General features: G+C 41.5%; 1 protein-coding gene across 1 annotated transcript in view; it reads right to left on the bottom strand.

Annotated features, from left to right (window-relative positions):
• Positions 1-3854: 3854 nt before the first annotated feature.
• The window catches only part of LOC116057569 (UPF0606 protein KIAA1549L-like), a 131676-nt gene continuing 112948 nt past the window's right edge, over positions 3855-22582 (bottom strand). The window contains exons 13-16 of the mRNA XM_031310106.2: positions 10318-10463; positions 10074-10228; positions 9882-9954; positions 3855-6485 (exon numbers count right to left, since the gene is read on the bottom strand). Coding sequence (XP_031165966.2) covers positions 9925-9954; positions 10074-10228; positions 10318-10463 — 331 coding nt within the window. The 3' untranslated portion in view covers positions 3855-6485; positions 9882-9924. The remainder of the gene's footprint in view (positions 6486-9881; positions 9955-10073; positions 10229-10317; positions 10464-22582) is intronic.

Below are 22582 nucleotides of genomic sequence, written 5' to 3'. Positions count from 1 at the left end.
GATAGGAAATTAACTAACAATGTAAAGATCAACAACCCACTGACAGTTACACATATGTTCAAATTTGATTAATTCAATGAATTACTACTTTTTGTCTTAAATCCACCAGCCATTTTCATATTATACCAACATTTGCAGCATCCTGAGCCTTTTTGGTAAGGTTCCTAGGAAATCTCAGCGTAGCCCAGAGTAATTAATTAATAGTAATAATTATTATTCTCCCCAAAACAAGTTTCCTTTTTTTTTTTTTAAAGAACTATACAAAAAACTTTTTTTGCAACTTTCACTGTCTTCTGCAACTTCATTGCAACAAACATACAAAAGACATCGCAACTTTTATCGCAAAATCGCAAAATCGCAAACAATCTAAAAAAAGGCCACGAAATCCTGGAGGGACTGCCCTTGTGTGTTTTTTCATGTGTTATGGTGCGCATTCACCAGTGTTTTTTTGTTGTTGTTGTGGTGCGTGTAGGCTACTCCTGATTTTGTCAGTCATCTCATCTCTTATATGCTGTGTCTCTATGATCCTATCCTGTCCTATTGATGGTAGCCTACTCGTGGACATTACGCTGTCATCACATGCTGTAGTAGGGGAGCCCGCCTTGATAATCCTGTTTAAGGGCCCGGTGTTGGCTCGTTACCCACTGGTGGTACGCCTATGTAGCATGTCAAGACGTACAAAAAAGCTCATTGGAACCACTCTAAACCCAACAGGAAGTCTGCCATTTTGAATTAAAAGTCCGAAATTAGTGCGATTTTGGCCATTTCCACATGTTGTACTTTAACGAACTCCTCCTAGAGATTTCAGCTGATCAACAATACATTTGGTCTGTGCCATCTTAAAACGGTAAAGATGAAAAGTTATTAAAAGAAAAACTTTTCGTCATAGGGCATCGCCGTGGCGGGGCGGCCATTTTGTGCATTTCGCCATTGAAACAGGGAGTGGGTGTAACTTGAGTGTACATTGTCCAATTGGCTCGAAACTTCTCAGGATTCATAAGAGTCCAACCCTGATGACATCTACAGGCCGATATTGGCTCAAAGTCATAATGCCCCCTAGTGGTAACAGGAAGTAGGCCTAAAAGTCAAGGTGCTATACTTTAATTAACTCCTCCTGGAGATTTCATCCGATGTACTTCAAATTTGGTCTGTACCATCTCAACACCTTAAAGATGAAAACGTATTAAAAGAAAAACTTTTCGTCAAACGTTGTGGGCGTGGCGTAGTGGCCATTTTGAGTGTTTAGCGATGAAACTTGGCACCTAGCATCTCCAGACCAACCTGATAGAAAGTTATCAAAAGAATTTTTATAGGATAAAAATTGCGCCGTTCGCACAGCAGGGCTGTGGAACCCTATTGTTTTTCTAAGATATTTTTTCCATTATTTTTCTCCGCGTAAAACTCCCGCTACAGCCTAAACCATACATGTTGGGGGGTGCCATTTTCAGGACTGGTCCAAAACTCTGCAATGACCTCAGGTGCAACAATTGACCCACTTCCACCACTGGGTGGCGCTATAGCAGAAAAAACGCGTTTGGCTCTATAACTCCGTACACCGGACATTCAAAAAGCATATATCCCCGCGTTCCCTGGATCCAGCTGAGTTTTATGCTTGAAAAATCGCGATTTATCAAAAACCTACTTTTTCGATCTCCTCCTAGACCGTGCAACCGATTCGCACGAAACTTCGCAGGTACCATCTCCACATTGACCTGACACAAAGTTATTAAAATAATTTTTATACGATAAAAATTGTGCATATTACGCACAAACAAATTTGTGAAAACTATGAAAACACCAACTTTGCCATATCTCGGGCAAAATAAATGCTATCAACGCCAAACTTTAGATTCTTGTTTGACATGACCCTCTGGAGGTCCCCCACGGGTTTTACGAAAATTGGTCACTAGGGGGCGAGTACAAAAAGTTTATATCTCATGAACGGCTCATCCGATTTTTACAAAAATTTGATGGGTACCATCTAGGCCCACTCCTGAGGCCAACCCTAGAGTGGGGTACTGAGGGGTCAAAGTGGGCGCAGTCTATGGGACCCAAGTCTAAATTTATCACTTACATTAATGTGAACAACTTTAAATTTACAGGGTAAATGAACAATGGGTCATGGACCACACCTACCAAAAATTACACATGTGGTGCTATAATGGTTTTTTGCCTTTAACTCCCACATTACACATTGCACATTAGAAATCCTTACATCTACGTGTTCCTTGAATCAAGCTGAATCACATGATATAGGCCACGCCTTTTTCGCAAAACCAACTTTTTCGAACTCGTCCTAGGCCGTGCGACCGATCTGCACGAAACCTGGTAGATAGCATCCTAGATGGACCTGACCAAAAGTTATTCAAAGATTTTTTATTGAGTTAATAGGCGTGTATGTTCGTGTCGGCCGCTGTCCATTTCCTAAGGTTCTGAAATGCAAACAATTTTTTACTACTTTTATTTTTTTTAAAGGGCGTGCGCCTGTGAGCACCCACGGAGGAAAACATAAATCGGCGCCTATGACACCATTTACAACAACTTGACCACCTCCCCTGCTTCTTCAACCACCACACCTGTCTCCCTTCCTCCACCCTGTCAGTCACTCTCTCATTTCTCTCGGCTGTCGCCTGTGGTCAGGGGGGTTAAGAAGTTTGTTTATTGTAGATAATTGTTAAAGGTAGTCTGACTTTTTCTTATGCAACAATTGTTTTGTATGTATTGTGGCAAACCAAGGGAAACAGCCCAGCCAATTTAGCACACGGGGCAGGTCCCTATAAACTCAGATTGAGCCAGCTCAAGTGCGCACAGGAAAAAGAACAAAGGACCAAGCAGGCAACACCGCTGTGGCTTTCAGTAAGAACCTAGGAAGGAGACATTGGCCGGGAAAAAGGACTGACCTCTCTCTCTGCTCTAAACCCCACAGGACAGGGAAGGACCCCGGGATAAATCCACCACCCTTTTTCTTGAATGCCACACTATATATTTGTTTTTCTGTATTTATTGTTTATTTCATATTAATTTATTATTAATAGTTTAATATGTCTGTTTGTTTTTATGTATGCACCATTCACCAAGGCAAATTCCACATAAGTGTACTTATTGTGGCAATAAAACCTTTTCTGATTCTGAAGTCCATTCTCAGTGTATGTGCACTGGAGGTTACAAGTTTCCACACCATATTGTAAATTAGTTTAGTAAATTTAATAAATCACTTAGTTTGAAATTATTTACTAAGAACTTACAAAGAACTTCACACAAATGCTGTGATGGATTTAGAAATAGCTGGTGCAACCCAGTCCTGGACAGCTGTTCTTTCCTTCGTTCTAAATACAATACCAAGAAATTGTAAAAACCTTTATCGGTTCAACAGTTATTCCCTTCAGTTTATGCCAGAACTCTCTAAGAAAAAATGTAATTCTCTAAGGTTGCATATACCATTCATTTAGGCTATAATCAGAGGCCTAATAAGGAGGGCTGGCTGTACTGTGATTCGTGGCAGTGTCTCATTTACAAAATTACCACAGCCACATTTCTTCCTGTTGTCTTTTTGCTTGGGTTTGAACACAAAAATAAACAGATAAGTCATTTTGATCACTTGCTTTAAGAATTTTCCGAAGGTGGAAAACACTGAAGAAGCATGTCCGAAGGAGTGCTGAAGATAAGGCCTGTACTGTATGTGTCTGCTTCCCTCTAGTGGTCATAAGATGGGGATCTACTGTATACTGTATGCATGCAAAGAAGTTCATTAGTTAATAATATGGACCATATATCAACAAGGCAATGTATGTTGTATCACAAATGTATTGTAAAAAAGAGTAAATTACACAAAAATAAAAAAGCGTGAGAGCCAAGAATTGTAAGTTGTCTTTATTTTTAAATTCACCAAAAAGTTTTCTGCTTAACTACATCCAACAGCATTTATTATTGTCACTGTGACCTCATCAACACCCAAGTGACGACGGTGTGACATCATCAGTGCCGCCATGATACCTCAGCATCAAGACATGGCTCAAACGGCAGAAAAAAACTACTGACTGTCAGTCCATCCCAGAGTCCGTTGTCAATAAAAGCATCTTGCCGCTACCCGTGTAAAGCACAAACATTGCACATTAACTTATAGCATAGCATCAAGTCTCCTTAAAATTACTGCTTTAAAACAAAAACCCACCCTCTCTTTTACATGGAGTCAAATAAAATGATAAACAGTAGTGGAAGAGTTTTCTTTTCAACAATATACTGGTTTATACAGTATACAGAGTATGATTTTAAATATGATTGCTGCAGATCTCCAGTGAACATAATGATGATTTAAAACACCAATTGTGTGCGCTCATAATGCTCTAGTACTGTCATCTCTTACCTTTGCTTCCCCCCTTTCTTTACTATGTCTTTATTACCTACCTCATTACTTCCTATCTAATATTTTCTCATTTGGTATAATTTGCCACTTTTAACATAACACTGTATATCCTAGCTGTTAACATATGACTATATTGTACCATCTAAATTATGAGGAGCCTTACACACAGTGTGCTCACATATTTCCAGTTCCCCTATAAAAAAATAGGGTAAATATAATTTAGACTGTGACATTCTCTGTGTTAAAGAAATTGCAAAAAATGCATTATTTTAACTTGTATATGGCTTTGTTCAAACATAAATAATACTGTACATGTCAGGTAAGATCTGCCTTTTTACTGCATGTCACTCTAAACACTCCATCTGTTCCTAAGAGTAATGTATTTATCTGTAATATTTTCTATCTTCTTTTTTCTAAGTAATACTATGAAAAAAGATGATCCAGATGATACTGAAATGTGTGCAACCTTCAGAAGTTCAAGGAGATTCAAGAAAAATGGGGTCAGAAAAATGTCAAGTGAAGTATCCCTCCCACAGAACTTGCATAAATCTCTTTGTTAAATCATCTGCTATATACAGTAATACATTTAATCGTTACATGTAAGGCTCATCTGAGCCCAGCAAGTTTCTTGAACAGTACTACACCATAGTCCAGTGACCAAGTATTCATCAAGACCAAATTAACCAAAAGTCAAATTTCCTTGTACAGTAGAATACAGTAGATCTTTCAAGTAAAATAACTTGTTATTTTGTAATTATCAATAATTGTGTGTTCTCATAATTTCATCAGACCTGCGTCAAACCAAAATTTAAATAAGTTAAAATCAAAGCCATCATGTAGTAAATGTTTTTATCTTTTGTGAGAAGTCAAACAAATCCTGCAGCGGCTGCAAAGCTACAAAACGCAGAACTTAGAATAGTTGACCCAGGTCTGCCTAATGATTAGCAGACAAAAACTTCATAATTAGATGATTAACAGAACAAAGTGACTAATTCCTGTTTTCATTACTGAATCTGATGAAGTAAAAGAGTAAACGAAGTAATTATTTTTAAATGTACAGTAATGCCATTATTTCCATAGACAACTAAGCCGCAGATTTCTCTGTTTTGAAAAATGTAATATATATTTTTTGACTTAAAATACTGTGAGAAACACTCACTAAGTTTTTTTTGTACAGTAATCCATTGATAATAATCAATGCACAAAAGTAAAAGACAAAAGCACACAAATATTCAAAAACTGAAATTGAGACAGCTCAAGACGAGATTTTTTTCTCCCTTTTCCTTAGATTTGTTTTCTCACTTAAGTTTAAAATACACATATTAACCAGCTGTATAATGTTAACATACAGTAGGAATTTGGATTCATCAAAAAAAGCACAGTTTTAAGTCAGTCCAGGTTTCCTGGTTTTATGGTGGAAATTAGGGACAAGTCCAGGATGGTCCAGTCCAGTTGAGAGGAGTAGACTACTGGCCACGGCTGGGGCACTACGATACTGATAATGCAGCGTTCGTGTGCTGGGCAGATGCAGCTACTGTGCGATGATTGCTGGGACAGAGAACTAGTTAAAATGTCGCCCTGCATGTCACACTGTAATGTACTCACCCTGTTCATCCATACTGCACATGTGTTATTACACAGGGAAGCACAGTACAGCTTCATGCAGCTCAGCTCAGTTCAGTTCAGCAGTGTGAGGGGCCTCTTGCTGTACAGTGGTGGTTACCACAGAGGAGGCAGTGCACAAAGAGATAGTGACTAGGGGCCCAGCGGGGCCTGTTAGGGCCAGTGAGGCCAGGGGCTCAGAGGGAATACAAGATAGAGAATTATGGCTGAACATTTACATTGGTAAGGAGATTAAAGCAGAGCTTTGACCAGGTGAAGGGGCTTATGGGACAAAGGAGTTTTGGAGGATGAGAAACGCTATGAGCTGCAGATGAAGCGGGCTGAGAGAGGATAGAAGGAGGCCAGCCCAGCAGAGAGAGGAGGAGGTGGGGATAAGGTGGTAGCGGAGGCCTGATGAATAAATCAGACAGGAGGAAGGCCTGGTCGAAGTGAAGGAGGGGTGATATAGCTTCAGGGAATTCCAGTGAGAGGGAGGTCTTCTACCCATCCAAAGAGACACCTGGAGAAAAACACATATAACTGACCTGCCCTTCCATTACAGATTTAATTTAAATGTTCACTCACCAGCTACTATTTGTGTGTCCTTCAGTACAAATGCCTGGACAGACCAGGATTCAAAATTGCGCAATTTGTTGAACAAAATGCACAGTAGAGATATTGTGAATGTCACTTTATGGTGTGACTGCCGCTTAATGATGTTTCAAGTCTCAAATTTAGGCCTAGAGGCTTTTTAATGCCCTGCTGACTTGTTTTGAGATGTGGGATTTTTTGTGTTATTCCTAGATTTTTGTATTTTGATCTAATTTAAGGGGTGCCACTGCATGTTAAACACAGTTCAGTATATTCACTACCACATAAGCTTTAATTATCTACTCTGGTTAAAATTAAAGTATTTTCTAAACTGACTTAAAAAAACATCAGTGTAGGTACAGTGTTGCCTTCCACTGAGCACTAGTGCAGCACCTGAAGGCTGGTCTGCAATCTAAACTCCAACAGAGATCATGTTTTTGCTGCCTGAATGGTATAACTTGCCAATGGTTCTCTAGACCAGCAAAAGAAAAATTAAACAAGGCAAAAAAAACATATGTTTGAACAAATTAAATGTTGGCAGGCAGATTTTAAGTAATATGTTCATGTATTGGTATTGTAGCGACCGGCTGCCAATCACCCACGTATAACCCCGGGCAAGCTGAGGGTTGGCAGCCTGGCGAGAGGGGGGCAGACCCCCTGGGGATATAGTCAGCAGGTAGAGGAAGTTCTGTCTCTTTGAATTCCGGCCGAGACTTGGGCCTCTGTGATTCAATGCCTGTAGGTTGTGCTTTTGGCTAATAAACAAGCTAACTGAACTCTGGCCTCTGTGCGAGTCATTACATTGGTGTCAGAAGTAAAACGACGGAAAGGTGATTAGGGAAGACTGAGGGTGCACCCTGCACTGTTAGTTAGTGACCAGTTTAGTTAGCGTTAGCAGGACCGTGCCACCACGAGTGCAGGGAGAAATTTTCTCATCTGTTAAGACGACGGGGGAGACGAGTGATGGGGACAGAGCTGGAGCCGCTGGATGGACATTTGGTGGCCTAAGTGAGGAGCTATGATGGCTGGAGGACAGCAGCGCCCACCTTCGGGGTACGGTGGGAGCGATGGACTCCGAGGCTGGCTTTAGCGGTCAAGGAGATGCACGATTCGCTGCTAGCAAGCTAAAGTTGTAGGGGGGCGCAGACGCCAACGTCACCTCCGGCACGGGAAGCTCGGATGTAAACAAAGATGGCGGCGCCCATTCGACGATAACAGCGGTAGCAGCTAGCTCCGTGAAAACCCCAAAGTACGACGGGAAGGTGAGCTGGGAAGCTTTTCATGCTCAATTCGAACTGCTTGCTAAGTCACAGAACTGGTCGCAAGAGACTAAAGCGTTACAATTGGCTATGTGCCTCACTGACGAGGCTTTAGCATGCTTGCTGCTCTTGGATGTCGATGACAGAGCTATGTCGTACTGGTGGGTGCTCTCCAGCGATGGTTCGGGAACTTTACAGGAGCGGGGCTCCTCCGCAGTGAACTGAATAACAGATACTGAAGACAAGGCCGCTACGGCAATTAGCCAATGACATTGAGGGCCTTACCCGTGGAGCATATAGCAGCATGCCCCCGGTGGTGCAAAGCGAGTTAGCCCGCGACCGGTTCATGCAAGCCCTCTCACCACCCAAACTGCATGTGGAGGATCAGCTGACACATCCATGGTCCCTGCATGAGGCATTGGAGAGGGCGTCAGAGAGACGGCCCGCGCCTACATCATGATGCCCACACAGGAACACAACAGCCCCCATGTCAGGGCAGCAGCTGAGGTCCCACAAACACCAGCATGGGCAGCAGAGCTTACGGAGCTGGTGCAATCAGCTCCCTGGGCACTCAACGGGGCCCCGACCGCACTGCCAGACTGTGCTGGGGCTGTGGGAAACCTGGTCACCTGGTATGCTCATGCCCGAAGACACCCAGACACCAGGGAAACGACTCAGGGTCCGCATAGAGGGGACTACGTGGACCACAAACCAAAGTTCCCAACATACACCCTCAGGCACGGCTGGCCGGGAGGTGGTTGCAGTGGTGGGCCGGACTTCAATTGGAAACCTCTGCCACATTCCAGTCACTATGGAGGGAGTGACGTGTACAGTGACATTAGTACGGCCAGATGTGCTGCCCATGCAAACCGTCTTGGAGCCAACAGCAGTCCACCTGCGGACGGTGACTGGGGAATTATCACCCATGAAAGGCAACATTTGTGGTGCGCAGTAAAACAGTGCGCCACCCGGCCTGGGTGGCATCAGTCCAAGACCCCTGCATTCTCGGACTGGACTTTTTGAAGAACACAGGCTGTCGGCTGGACCTGGCGGAGGTCACCCTGTGCTTCCCAGGGGAACCGCCTGTCGACAAACACCGCTGAAGGCACCGGCTACCACATTGGGGGGACAGAGAGACCCATCCACCGAGACCTCCGTGGCCCTCCATCCCACTCACCTCACCTAGGCGCCCTACCTGCACCACAGCCAGCACACACTATACAGACCCCTGAGAGCCGGGCCTCGGACCCATTAGCAGCCCAGCTCCCCCAGACAGAGGAGGGAAATGTCGTGTCGGCAGTACGGGGCATATGGCGACGGAACTGTTCTCATCTGGACCCCCAACAGGATGAAGGGAGTGGGCGGGGGCGCGAGACAACGCAGAAACTATGACCTGCATTACAAAGGCCGCCACCTGGACTCAGGGGAGCTGGTTTGGCTCTACAGCCCGCATAGGGAAAAAAAGGTGTTGCCCTAAGCTGGACAGTGACTGGGTAGGCCCCTGTAGAGTGTTGGAGCGGCTAGGGGAGGTGGTATACAGAGTGCGGCTACCCCCGGTGGCAGACGGGTGGCCGTACACAGAGATAGGTTGGCCCACTACCATGGGGACGCTACCCCCCAGCTCCCACAGAGGCCCTCACAGACCCCCCCCTAACAACCCCCACCCAGATACTCCCACCACGCCCCCCCTCCCCAGTGCCACTCTCTCCCACACTCCTAGAGTTGAGGAGGAGTCCCACACATGATATTGCGGCCCCAGCACGGCCCCCGGAGGCAGAGCATGCTGTTTACATGACCTGTGTCAAATTCCGATATATTGTCATATTTGGAATAATAGTTGAATATAGGTGTGCATGTAAGGATATTGTTGAATCCTATTCTATTTTTTTCATTAAAATCTAACATCTTAATATCTAAATACTGTCATGTTATCACATTTCTCACCAAAAGTACCAAATATCTGCTGTCTTGAGGTATAAATATATGTTTAAATATATTAAAAAAATCTCCACCCTGTATAAAAGCATGACAACATAACATTGCAGTGCTGAGATGGTATGACCCACCAAGCTATCGGCTGTTTCCGCTCAGTGTCACAGGCAGACGACTTTAGCAGATGGTTTCAAGATGACGTGAGTTCTGTGGGGGAAAAGAGAAGAAATACTTCACACACTGAACAAAATACTGGTTCAGAAAGTGTTTGCAGCTTGTCATGTATGACTGTAAACTACATTATAAAGGAGCTGTATGTGTCTCACTGGTGTGTCGTTCCAATGGCGCGGCAGGTCTTCAGGCTCAGGTGGGTAGGACATCCAGGATGGGCTACGGTATGAGGACGGCGGTGACATGACAAAGTAGTCTGAGTAACCAGGGCGGTTAGCAGATATAGCGTAGACTGCTGTTATTGGGTTTCCTGTAAGATGTGAAGATCGATTTAGCCAATGACTGAACTTCACTTATCATAGCTACTGTCTGTATTACAACACCACCACTATGTCATACCTGAGTAGGTGCTGATGGACTGGTCGACAGTGACAGCAGGGAAGGGGGTCCTGGACAGCGGCAGGTATGGGGCACCGTTGTGCTGCTGGGCCTGCAGGTCTGAGGCCTCTGACACACGGGGCTTCACACTAACATCAGGGGTGGAACTGTCAGTGGAGAGGAGGGACGGATGTTAACCTGATCTACAGTAATCACATAACTGCAGCCATTAACCTAACAGTTGAACATGTGAACTGACATCTGAACTGTAAGAAGAAGAAGACATACTTTATTGATCCCTGAAAGGGGAAATTAGATTTTTTTCAATTCAAGCCAAGTCCCTACGGACTGAGCTACTGCCAACCCCTAAAGTAAGTGATGGTAGCTGAAATGAAAGTGAAAGTTAGTAAGTACCGAAAGCTGTTGAACTGTCATTTAAAAAAAAAGCAGATTAACTATCATTTAAAGAAAAAGAAAAGCAGCTGAAATGTCAGCTAAAGTGCAAACGATGAAAGCAATTGAAATTTCAGTTAATTGTAAGGGGTCAGAGATGAATATGAAGTTTGTAAGATGTTAACAGTTGAAGTTTCAGTTGGTATCAAAGCAGTGACTAGGTAAGTCAGCTGCAGAGTCAAAATTAGGTTGGTGATGTGTTTACATTCAAGACAAGCACACCCACATCAAAGTCCATCTAATAAACAAGCATAATAGTGTTGGGAATTCGTAGGTGTACAGATTCAATCATTGGCAAATTATCAAAGATGTGTTATCAATATTAATAAAGTTATGAATATTGTTATTAATAACTTTATCAAATCGACGAACAATCAAAACGGGGCACCACTCTGAACACTTCAGAGGCCAATAACCGAACTGTGAAACAGTCTCATTAGGTGGTGTTCCCTTTAAAATACAGATCTTAACTTGGTTAATCTATCTGGTATTCTTTAAAGGAACAAAAGGAAGGGTGAAATTGCACTGACCTGTGTTCAACCAGCAATTATTACAATAAGTACACAAATAATCACAGACAACTGCTATTTAAAATAGAGTAGAATTTATTAATTGTGTGTGTGTGTGTGTGTGTGTGTGTGTGTGAGAAAAAAAGAGGTGATGAGATGTAGTCTAGCCCGAAGACTACAAAAATGGCTACTCCTGTGAGCTGCACAAAACTAAAAATTTGCACAAAACAAAAATTTCATCTCAAGAGGGCGGTAGCTTTCAGGCTAACGTCTTACAGACCAACAGAACACACTAGCTACTTCGCTATGTGCTAGCTGTGTTGCTATTCGACGCACGTGTCTGTGTGTGTATGAGTGTGTGTGTCGAGAGGGAGAGAGAGAGAGAGAGAGAGAGAGAGAGAGAGAGAGAGAGAGAGAGAGAGAGAGAGAGAGAGAGAGAGAGAAAAATGGAGGGAAAACACACTTGGAATAAAGAAAAGGCACCTTGAGTCTTGATTTTTCAGGTTCTGACAGTGATCACCCTCTCATTCAGTACAGTAGCTAACTTCTTCCCAGCGGGAGAAAAGCAATGTAGAATTTACAGTTTTAAACCAGGCTACATTAGTCAAACACAACATATATCAACAGTATCGTGATCAAATGATACATTCACAGAAAATAATGGGATACGCGGTCCCGATCACAGATCAATAATCAGACGTGCACCCGTAGCACATTATTAATCGAAGACATTAATGGTAAACAATGGCAACATTAGCCTTTACACATTAATAAACATACTATGTTCTATCTCTGCCCAGAACACTAAGCCTTACTGTATGTTGTCGTCCATCAGTCCATAGGTTTCCACGGAAAAATAGAACAAAGTTAATCACTCGTCAATGATTAACTTGAAATTCCTCCTCGGGGCAGTGGAGGGAACAGTTCAGGTCGACTGTTTTTGGAAACAGTGTGTTGTCCGATTTTCTTCTAGAGAAAGGTGTCCTCTCCTGCAGTTTTGAACACACAAGGTGTGTGTTTCAGATCCAAGAAATCCGCCTTTTGTCCGGAAAATGGACCAATTTGGCACAAGCTTGTCGTGCTGACCTGTCTTCAACCGGAGTTGAGGTGGAAAGCAAAGATTCAGTGGTGATTGAGGCTTTTGTTCCTTCGGTCAGCTGGTCGGACCCCTGTTGTGTCCAGTGACCGTTGACCAATAGAAATTCACAGTTTAGACTTCCAGCAGTTTGAAACCCCCTTTCCTCGTGGAGTTCTCATATAGGTGTGACATTCCAGAATGCTACAGCTACATGCAGACCTTTCTTTGTTTAAGAAAGGCCCATGTTTCTCAGAGGTCAGAGAGCCTTCAGGCTGTGGCTTTTTACATGTAGCCTTATTGTTTAAGATCATAATGCTTAACTTTTACTTTTCTGATGGTCCCAACAATAGTCATGTTTGTTTGTTTTTTAAATTACTTATTCCAATAACACACAAGACACAAGACAAGTATGGGCTGATTATACCCAAATATTTTAGCCAAGGTCTCTAAAAGACTGCTGCATAGCATATTAATGACTATTAAAGAAATACAATATTACAACAATATTACATGGCATGTTTTTTTCACAGGAAGTGAAAGAAGAGGGAAATATGTAAATTGCTTTTATGATATGACTGTAGTTTAATTTTTATGAAATGGTTAATCATTTTAAGGATAAAAATATCCACTGTCCAATAACACTGCACTCAAAGCAAACATCTGGTCAAAGCAAAACACCCACATGTTGGTGTCAAAATACTAAATAATTAGCTATGTATATTTTAATATGCTGCCATTAAAAAAACTAAACTAAAATTTCAGGGAAGGAGGAGGAATTAGTAGAAAAATTACAGTTGATATTTTATATGCTGATTTCAGTGAATTTAGACTTGATGTATTTAAATGTTCCCACTTTCAGGCCAACAAAAACAATTAAGGATTCAATATTTCCCCACCAGAATTGTTTTCATATTAACAAAGAGAAGGCCTTGCAACTTTGCAACTAGACCTTCCGTTGACAGAATATTACAGAAAACAACAAATTGTACAACATAAAAAATCCAAACAATTGAAACCTTTTTTGGACTGTTTTTTTGGTGTCAGGTTGAAATTTCCGGGTATTTTGGGTACTTAAACTCATGACCTCACCATCTGAAAAACCTTAGCAATGTCCTTGTTCCAGAGCCTTGTTATTGCTCTCTGTGTAGATCACAATTTTTCAGTGTGACAGGTATTGTTATTATCCTTTTCCACCTCTTCTACATTGCAGCATCCTCCTCTGCACTTTAGAAATACTAACCACTGTACATGTTACACTATGGAGACCGGATGAGAGATGATGTCATTGCCAGGGCTCAGGACCATAATGCACTATGCACACTAAAGCCTCAGTCACACTGCATACTAAAGAGGAATTAAAATGCCGCACTCTTCCACCCTGAGGGCACAGAGGAACTGATGTATGACAAGCTGACTTATTAACTACTCACACATTTCTGTTTCTGGTTTTCAAGCAAGAATAATGGTCACACACCCTAAATAATTGTAAAAACCAACAGAGCTGTCTTTTTCATACAAAATATAAACATTTAAAGTCCTGTATTATATCTCAATTATACATATATATCCAAATTATAAAAAGGTGAACAACTGCAAAAAATTAAATAAAAATAATAATAATATATTTTCCAGAGTGTCAGTTTGTTCCTGGCAGTCTGCAGTACATTGCAGGTCAAACATGTTTACTCATGTTTTTTAATCAGTTTGTCCACTAGATGGCAAACATGTCTCTCCATGCAATCCACAACAGCTGAACAGTCAATCACTCTCTGCAGTGCTAAAGTGCCCAGCAACACGGTGCACACAGCAACAGCATTTAAATTAAGAAGCTGCTCGGTTCAAATGATACAGACTAACATATGGGCCTGAAAGAGAAAGAGTGAGAGACACAGATAGTGTGGATGGAGGGCAGTTGGTTCAAATGATGCCGATTAAAATTCTTTAGCCCATTTTAAAACTCTGTATTCTCCGGTGTGCTATCTTAATTGCAGGGGTGCTTAGAGTGAAAGGTAGATACTAGCTTATAGTGGTGGGCAGATCGATCCAAATATCGATAATATTGATACCAACGTTGGTATTGATATTGATCAATACTAGTGTAATGAGATCAATACTTTAGTTTCAGTTTCTGCGGTTTCATCAAAAAGGAAACCTGGATGTCTGTGTCTGTGTAAGCGCCGCTGCTTTCAAATGCCGCTGCTGTCACAGCGCAGAGCAGGCACACTTTGCTCCTCCTCCCCCCTCTTGTGATTTGATGTTGTACCGTCACATGACTCAGCGGCACCAGGCAAACAAGCAAGCAAGCAGCCAGGCCTGGTGGTGGCCATCAGCACACACACACAAGCAGGACAGAGACGGAGCAGAAGAATGGCAGAGAGGAAGAGGAGCACCATGTGGCTATATTTTCAGGTCAAAAATGAAACAACAGCAAGCTGTATGATTTGTAAAAAGGCTGTAAGATACAGTGGTAACACAACAGATGTATTCAAGCATATGCAAATTCTTTCCTGGGCACTTAAGGTCATACAAATTAATTCAGATTTAGCAATTTCATGATGCATCCACCTTAATTATTAAAAAGTACCGATATTGTATCGGTATCGCCGATACTGGCCCTGTATCGGATCGATACTAGGGGTGCACGATATTGAAAAAATTTGATATTGCGATATCGATAATGAATATTGCGATATCGATATTAATTTCGATATTTTTAAACATATTTAAAATTACCAAAGTTATGGGAAAACGCATCAAAATAGATTTCTAACAAATAAAACAAGTTTTCTTACAACACAAGGTTTATTTCAACTGGTACATATACAGGTACATTTCAACTGACAGTCATATTGGACTGGTACATGTGTCCAATATGACCTGTATATCCTGTCTACAGAACAGGACATGTTTTACTGGTTGGACAGTATAAAATAAATAAATAAAGAGCATGTCTATAGAACAGGACATGCACTACAGTATAAAAAACAATGCAATGCACATCTGTTGGCTTAAAGCCAAAGTATTTCCAAGCTACCGAGGAGGAGGCATTACCCTACACTCACATTAGTTACAAGGGACAGCTACCATTCATTTAGCGACTACCAATCAGAGTGAAGGCAGCGTGAGGGCAGTGTGACGTACGTCAGTGGCTCAAGTCGAAGAAAATAATTCAAGATGGCGGAAAACGCTTCAGGACATCGTATTTATTTATATATTTGATATGTTTGGCATTTAATCTCATATATTGTGTTACTTTTATCGAGAAATAAATACTTTTAAATCCAAAAACATCGTTCTTGTGACTTAACAATACCTCTGAAGTAACTTTTAAGACGTTGTTTAAGGTAGCACTGGAGAATTTCTGTTTACTGTTGCCAAGCAACCAGAGGTAGGCTAGGCACGCCCAGGAGCGCCCACAAGCAAGTGCACGTCGCTCTCTTTTGTAGCTAATGTGACTGTAGGGTTACTTTGGCCTCTAAAGTTTCCTTTCAATCTGTTATTTCGTCGTCTCCCAGAGCAATACTTATTTTTTTCTTATTTTTGTGTTCTTTTTGCTCCACTCTCTCTTTAGCTCCTTTCTTTTCTTTCGCTTCGTTTTATGGTTCTGCGGAGGCTCCACGCAGCTGATGTTTATACGTGCCGTGGTGTGTGCGTCGAGCCAGCATGTGGGTGTGTGTGGTAGAGCGAGGAAACAGTGAGAGAGTGACAGCGATTTTCTTCGGAGCGAGTAGTGACTCTAGAGTGTTAGTGAGAGAAACAAAGTGTTTCCCCTGTTCTTTCTGACCACGGTGGGAAATCTGGAGCAGGAAAAGTTAACCCTCTCCTTGATTTCATGTTGTTTATGGAGAAGGAGAACCAGGAAATGAGTCGGGGGAAATACAACGCTACCAAGTGATGTGTATTTTTCGAGAGGTGCATCAAAGAGTATAGACGTAACAAGAGGCGAAACTCAATGGAACGTTGTGCTGCAGCTTGCAATGGCACATTCTATTGAGTGCAGCACCGCCATCTTGGACTGAATGTAACACAACGTTCTATTGAGTTTCGCCTCTTGTTGCTTCTATACTCTTTGGGTACATGTCGGGCGGGATGCAACGCAAACAAAATATCGCGTAATTATCGCGAGACTTTCGGTATAATATCGCGCAACGTGATATCGCGATAACGATATTGAGTCGATATATCGTGCACCCCTAATCGATACCAAATATTGCAGTATCGCACACCACTACTAGCTTAATAAACATATGATTTTCTTTCAAGTACTTGTAGAGAGAACAAAATCTAACATCAGACCAGTTGTTGGGACAGCCCCACTTCCAGAAAGAGAGAGCCCTTGCATTTGCAGCCCAGTAATAGTGCTTACATATCGGAAAGGCCGAGGCCACCACTTTTGACATTCTTCTGTAGGTGGGCCTTAACAATGCGAGCGGGTTTATTTCTTTATTCTTTATTTCTTTATGCTGCGATTAGAGATAAAATTCATCACCTTTTGCCCTCAACTTCCAACGGTTCACCTTTAAACACAGGACTACTAGAAAGAATGACAAGACCTGACATATACTTAGACTGCTTTTTTCCTATAGACCGTCAACAATTAATGGTAAAAGTCTCTTCAGCTAAGCCATCTACCTGTCTCTTAGACCTACTTAAAGAAGCGTTTCCCATGGTTAACACTTCATTACTAGATATATTATATATATCTAACCTTCCCTTTCTTTCCAAAATCCTTGAGAAGGTAGTCGCTAATCAGTTATGTGATTTTCTACATAGCAATAGTTTGTGTGAGGACTTTCAGTCAGGATTTAGAAAGCATCATAGCACAGAGACGGCACTGGTGAAAATTACTAACGACCTTCTAACTGCTGCCGACAAAGGTCTTGTCTCCATACTTGTCTTATTAGATCTTAGTGCTGCATTTGACACTATTGACCATACCATCCTATTACAGAGACTGGAACATTTAGTTGGCATTAAAGGAATCGTACTAAGCTGGTTTAAGTCCTATTTCTCTGATCAATCTCAATTTGTTAATATTAACGATAAATCCTCCAAGTACGCTAAAGTTAGCCATGGCGTTCCACAAGGCTCAGTGCTTGGACCAATTATATTCTCCTTATATATGCTTCCTCTAGGCAATATTATTAGGAAACAGTTAACTTTCACTGTTATGCGGATGACACCCAGTTATACTTGTCAATCAAGCCAGACAAAACCAGTCAGTTAGCTAAACTTCAAGCATGCATTAAAGATATAAAATCCTGGATGACCTACAATTTTCTGATATTAAACTCAAATGAAGTTATTGTGCTGGGCCCCAAACACCTCCGAACTTCATTATCTAAAGATATAGCTACCCTGGATGGTACTGCTCTGGCCTCCAGCACTACTGTCAGAAATCTAGGAGTTATTTTTGACCAGGATATATCCTTTAACGCCCATCTAAAACAATCCTCAAGAACAGCCTTTTTTCATCTTCGTAACATTGCCAAAATTAGGAACACCCTGTCTCAAAACTATGCAGAAAAACTACTCCATGCATTCGTTACTTCCAGGCGGGACTACTGTAATTCCTTACTATCAGGTTGCCCAAATAAGTCCCTTAAGACTCTCCAGCTAATCCAGAATGCTGCAGCACGTGTTCTGACAACAACTAAGAAAAGAGATCATATTTCTCCTGTATTAGCTTTTCTGCATTGGCTTCGTATAAAATCCAGGATTGAATTTAAAATCCTTCTCCTGACCTACAAAGCTCTAAATGGTCTAGCATCATCATATCTAGAAGAGCTCTTTGTACCTTATTGTCCCACTAGAGCACTATGCTCACAAAATTTAGAGCTACTTGTGGTTCCTAGAGTCTCTAAACGTAGGATGGGAGCCAGAGCCTTCAGCTACCAGGCTCCTCTCCTGTGGAACCAGCTCCCAGTCTGGGTTTGGGGGGGCAGACACTGTCACCACATTTAAGAATAAACTGAAAACCCTCCTCTTAGTTAGGGAGTGAGGAGATCCAGAAATGCTTGTTACTAACCTAACTCTGGGGAGTTTACTCCCCGGAGTCCTTATGTTTCTTTTTCCCAGCATATTTCGTTGGATTAGGATGGCACCAAGATCTTGGTTGCAGCTGTTGCCGTGGTCCTGCTTCACTACACCCTGCTACGCTCTACGGTGCCCTGGTGCGTCCTGCTGCGTCCTGCTGTGTCCTGCTGAACATGCTACATCCAGCCATGCCCTGCTATGCCACGCTACATACTGTACATACCCTGCTATGACATGAACTACTACGACTACCATTTTCTAGTCACATTATTCTTATTGTGACTATTATTGCCACTGTTCATCACATCCCCAACCGGCACCGTCAGACACCGCCTACCAAGAGCCTGGGTCTGGCCAGTGTTTCTTCCTAAAAGGGAGTTTTTCCTTGTCACTGTCGCACTAAATGCTTGCTCTTGGGGGAGTTACTAGAATTGTTGGGACTTTATAAATTATAGAGTGTGGTCTAGACCTACTCTATCTGTAAAGTGTCTTGAGATAACTCTTGTTATGATTTGATACTATAAATAAAACTGAATTGAATTGAATCTGCCCAGACAAATAAGAGGGTAACCTAGTCCAATTGTTAAGAAAAGGATATTGGTAAATTACCAGGAAGATTTTAAAAAAGGTAGAAGAACCTCGGAAGTGCAACCATTTTGATAGCATTGATTCGGCCAATCATTGAAAGGGGAAGCAACTTCCACTTCCTAATGTTATCTTTTAATTTGTCTACCACGTCCAGAATTTTTTTTTTTTAAAATAAAAGCTTAGGGTTTATAGAAATCTTTAGTCCAAGATAGGTAAAGTAGGTGGTAACCACTTTGAATGGCAAGGATTTTAAGAAAGCAGAGCCCAGATTGTTCGTCAGGGGCATGAATTCACTTTTATCCCAGTTTATTGTATATCCTGACAGTTTACTACATTATTTAATGTAGTTCAGGAGGTTGGGCACTGACACTAGCGGGTCAGATAAACAAATTAATAAATCATCCACACATAGATTCACAAGACTTTCAACCTTGGATACCCAAGTGACCCCTGAAAGCAATTTCAAACAGCAGGAGGAAAGGGGATCGCCCTGTCTCACACTGTGCTGTAGATCAAAAGGTTGGGATTTAGTTAGTCGGAATAGAAGATACTGGATTTGAATAAATTATTTTAATGCATTCTATAAAGTTCACTCCATACCCAAATCGATTTAACACCTCTAGCATGTAAGGCCATTCAATCTGATCGAATGCCTTCTGGGCATCGAGAGATAAGATGGCAGCTTAAGTGTCCTTCTCATGGAACACATATAATGTATTCAAAAGCAGACGAATATTGCTAAATGATAATATACCCGGTATAAATCCACTCTGGACAGGATGTACAATTGTTGAGCTATGCTTACCCAATTTTGTGGCCAGAACATTAGTTATCACCTTTTGGTCACAATTCCAAAGAGCATATTGGTCTGTCACTTGCAAGGTCTGTAACACTGAAGCAAGCATTTATCTGCTTTAGGTCAGTCACCAATGCACCCAATGACTTGCTAATAACTTTTCTGGTTTGTCATCCAGTTCAAAGTGTTTCTGCTTGAGCTTTAGTAATTGTCTGCTGACATGTTTATTAAGGATAGTATTCGTATTTTTATTTTAAGATCTTGTTGTAGTCAGATTGTAAAAGGGAGGATCTATACGTCTCCTCAAGTGCTCGAAGCATCTTATCAATATCCCTAAGGCGACCATTAAAGGGTAACAATGTTACAACATTGTTTTTTTTCAACGTGGACCCTATTTTCCTATGTTTTTGTGTCTAGGTGACTGATGGGAACAACAATCTTTAACATTGGGGTAGTATTAAGTAAGATCACTGCAGTCGGCAGTGTGAAACAAGCTACAATGTTAATAGAGCAATTGTACAGCTGGTATTTACGTTCACAAAAATGCTTGTTTTGCCACTGACAGGCTCAGATTAAAGGGGTGGTTCAGAATTTTGGACATAGGACCTCATTTCCAAGCTAGCCAGTGTGTTATTTATCAGTGGAGACCGTTTAACACTTTTCATCCAGTCCTTCCAGTTGCAGAGTTCGCTGGTGCTAGGCTAGCGCAAGTCAACAGTATCTGCTAGCCTGCAACAGTATCTGCTAGCCTGCCACTAAAAACAGTCTTACCCACTCCACAGTACACCCAAGGCAAATAAATTATAACGCCAGACTATCGATGTAAATGTCTGTGTTGACAGAATAATGTTAGAAATAAAACTACCCTTGCATCTCAATGATAGCATTACATTTTGAGGGACTAGTTTCTCAGCAACGGCGGAATTTTACTTTCAAAGGGCAAAGTCACCATTTCTGGGTTACTGGACTCCCAAATGCCGGCGGCCCGCTTGGCCTGGGGGCCGCGGAGCCCCAGGTGACTTTGCCATGGGTATCTCGTCAGATTGTGTGGAGCTCCTAAAGTCCGACACCGTCTTACCAAATTTGCAATTAGCCATCAATTTTCATAAAACGGCCCATATTTGAGCTTTACATTTTGATTGAGTTGATTTCTCGCATTAAAAAGTCTCAGAAGTGAATTTAGTAATAAAATAGCAGACGAACAATGTATAACATTGCAGTGTCTGAAATATGAGACCTGCTGTCTCGTCTCCACTGTGTGTGTATGTGCTTCGCTCAACCAATCAGCAGTTTTCGTTTTATCTGTCTGATCCTATCAGCTCAATCAGCTCATCTAAATATTCATGAGCATACCATAGTTGGAAGAAAAGCTCTCGTTCCAAAATCGGCCATTCCACAAGGTAGCATTAGGGCCCATAGAATAGCACCCGGGCCATTTTCAGCCCAATCAATGTTACGTACCCTATTAGGAGACCTTAAGGAACAGTGTGAAAGACCCTATATAATCATTCTATCACCCCTTTAAAGGCCTCCCATAGAGTGGAATCAGAGACCTCCCCATTATCGTTGGTGGTGTGAAACTCATCTATACACATGGTCATATGTAAAGGAGTGGTCATTAAGAAGAAGGGGGTTAAAGCGCAGATGTGCTTCTGTTTGGACAGGATATCTTTAAATTGAATTGATGCCGGGCTGTGGTCAGAAATCAAAATATTATAAGTGGAAATTGTATGTATGTGTGTATGTATTGTATGCTGGGTAGCAATTCAGAAGAAATCAGAAATAACCAATTCCAGTGTAAGATTTGTGGACATGAGAGTAGAAAGAAAAATCTCTGTCAGCAGGATCCTGCAGTCGCCAAATATCAACCATGTTCTTAGTCTTAGTTAAATCATACAAAGTTTGCAGTGAAGCTATGGAGGAGATGGTTTTGTTAAAAGTCTAGTCTGAAATGTCTAGAGTTGGATCCAAGTAGCAGTTAAAGACACCTCCAATAATGACATTTGTACTAGAGGCTGGTTTCATATCAGAAGCTTTAAGAAAAAAATCAGGATTGTCACAATTCGCATAGATATTCAGCAATATTACTGGAAAGGAGTTTATGTGACCTGAAATCATTAAAGGTATAGTAAGTGATGTTATTCCAATACACTTTTTGTAAAATTCAGCATATATCTCCTCACATTCACCTAGCTATCTTTTTTCTGTGTGTACTCTCCACCTCCGGTGTACGAGCCAAAGCTCAGTGCGCGTCAATGCCACCGGAGTTACTGCAAGTCTGCAGAAACTCCGGTGGCATTGGAGAAACTCAACAAGTTTTGGCTTGCTTACTTGCAACCACCTGCCCTGCTAAAAAGGCAAAGAAAGAGACTGAAGCTGAAAAAGCGGCGACTAAAAGGGGCTGCAGATACTGAGAGGAAAAACTGGAGGAAACATTGCCATAGTTTTTGAGCAATGGCGATAGAAGAAAGCTGCAAGGCATGGAAAGTGAAGCAGTGGTTGCAGTCTTTCTGTTGTAAAGGTATGTTACATTTTTTTTCTTATTTGGAAAAAAATAAGGAGGATGACTTCTTTCAGGAAATGTCTAGCCAACATTAGCAATTTATGTTGTGTTAGTCATATTAAGTTATATATATATATAAAGTTTTGATTACTTTATGATATTTATTATTGTTTATATGAAAAATAAATAAGTTTTACACCACATTGGTTGTAATTATTTTGTGCAGCATGTATGGAGATGAGATATAATGTTGTATGTTGTAATAACATAAATGGAAAGTAATTTATAATTTTTTTTATTCGAAGAAACTATAAAAACAAAGG

The sequence above is a fragment of the Sander lucioperca genome, chromosome 7 (genome assembly GCF_008315115.2).
Source record: "Sander lucioperca isolate FBNREF2018 chromosome 7, SLUC_FBN_1.2, whole genome shotgun sequence".
Lineage (NCBI taxonomy): Eukaryota > Metazoa > Chordata > Actinopteri > Perciformes > Percidae > Sander > Sander lucioperca.
The sequence above is the reverse complement of the archived record's forward strand: the minus strand, read 5'-3'. Positions and strand labels throughout refer to the sequence as shown.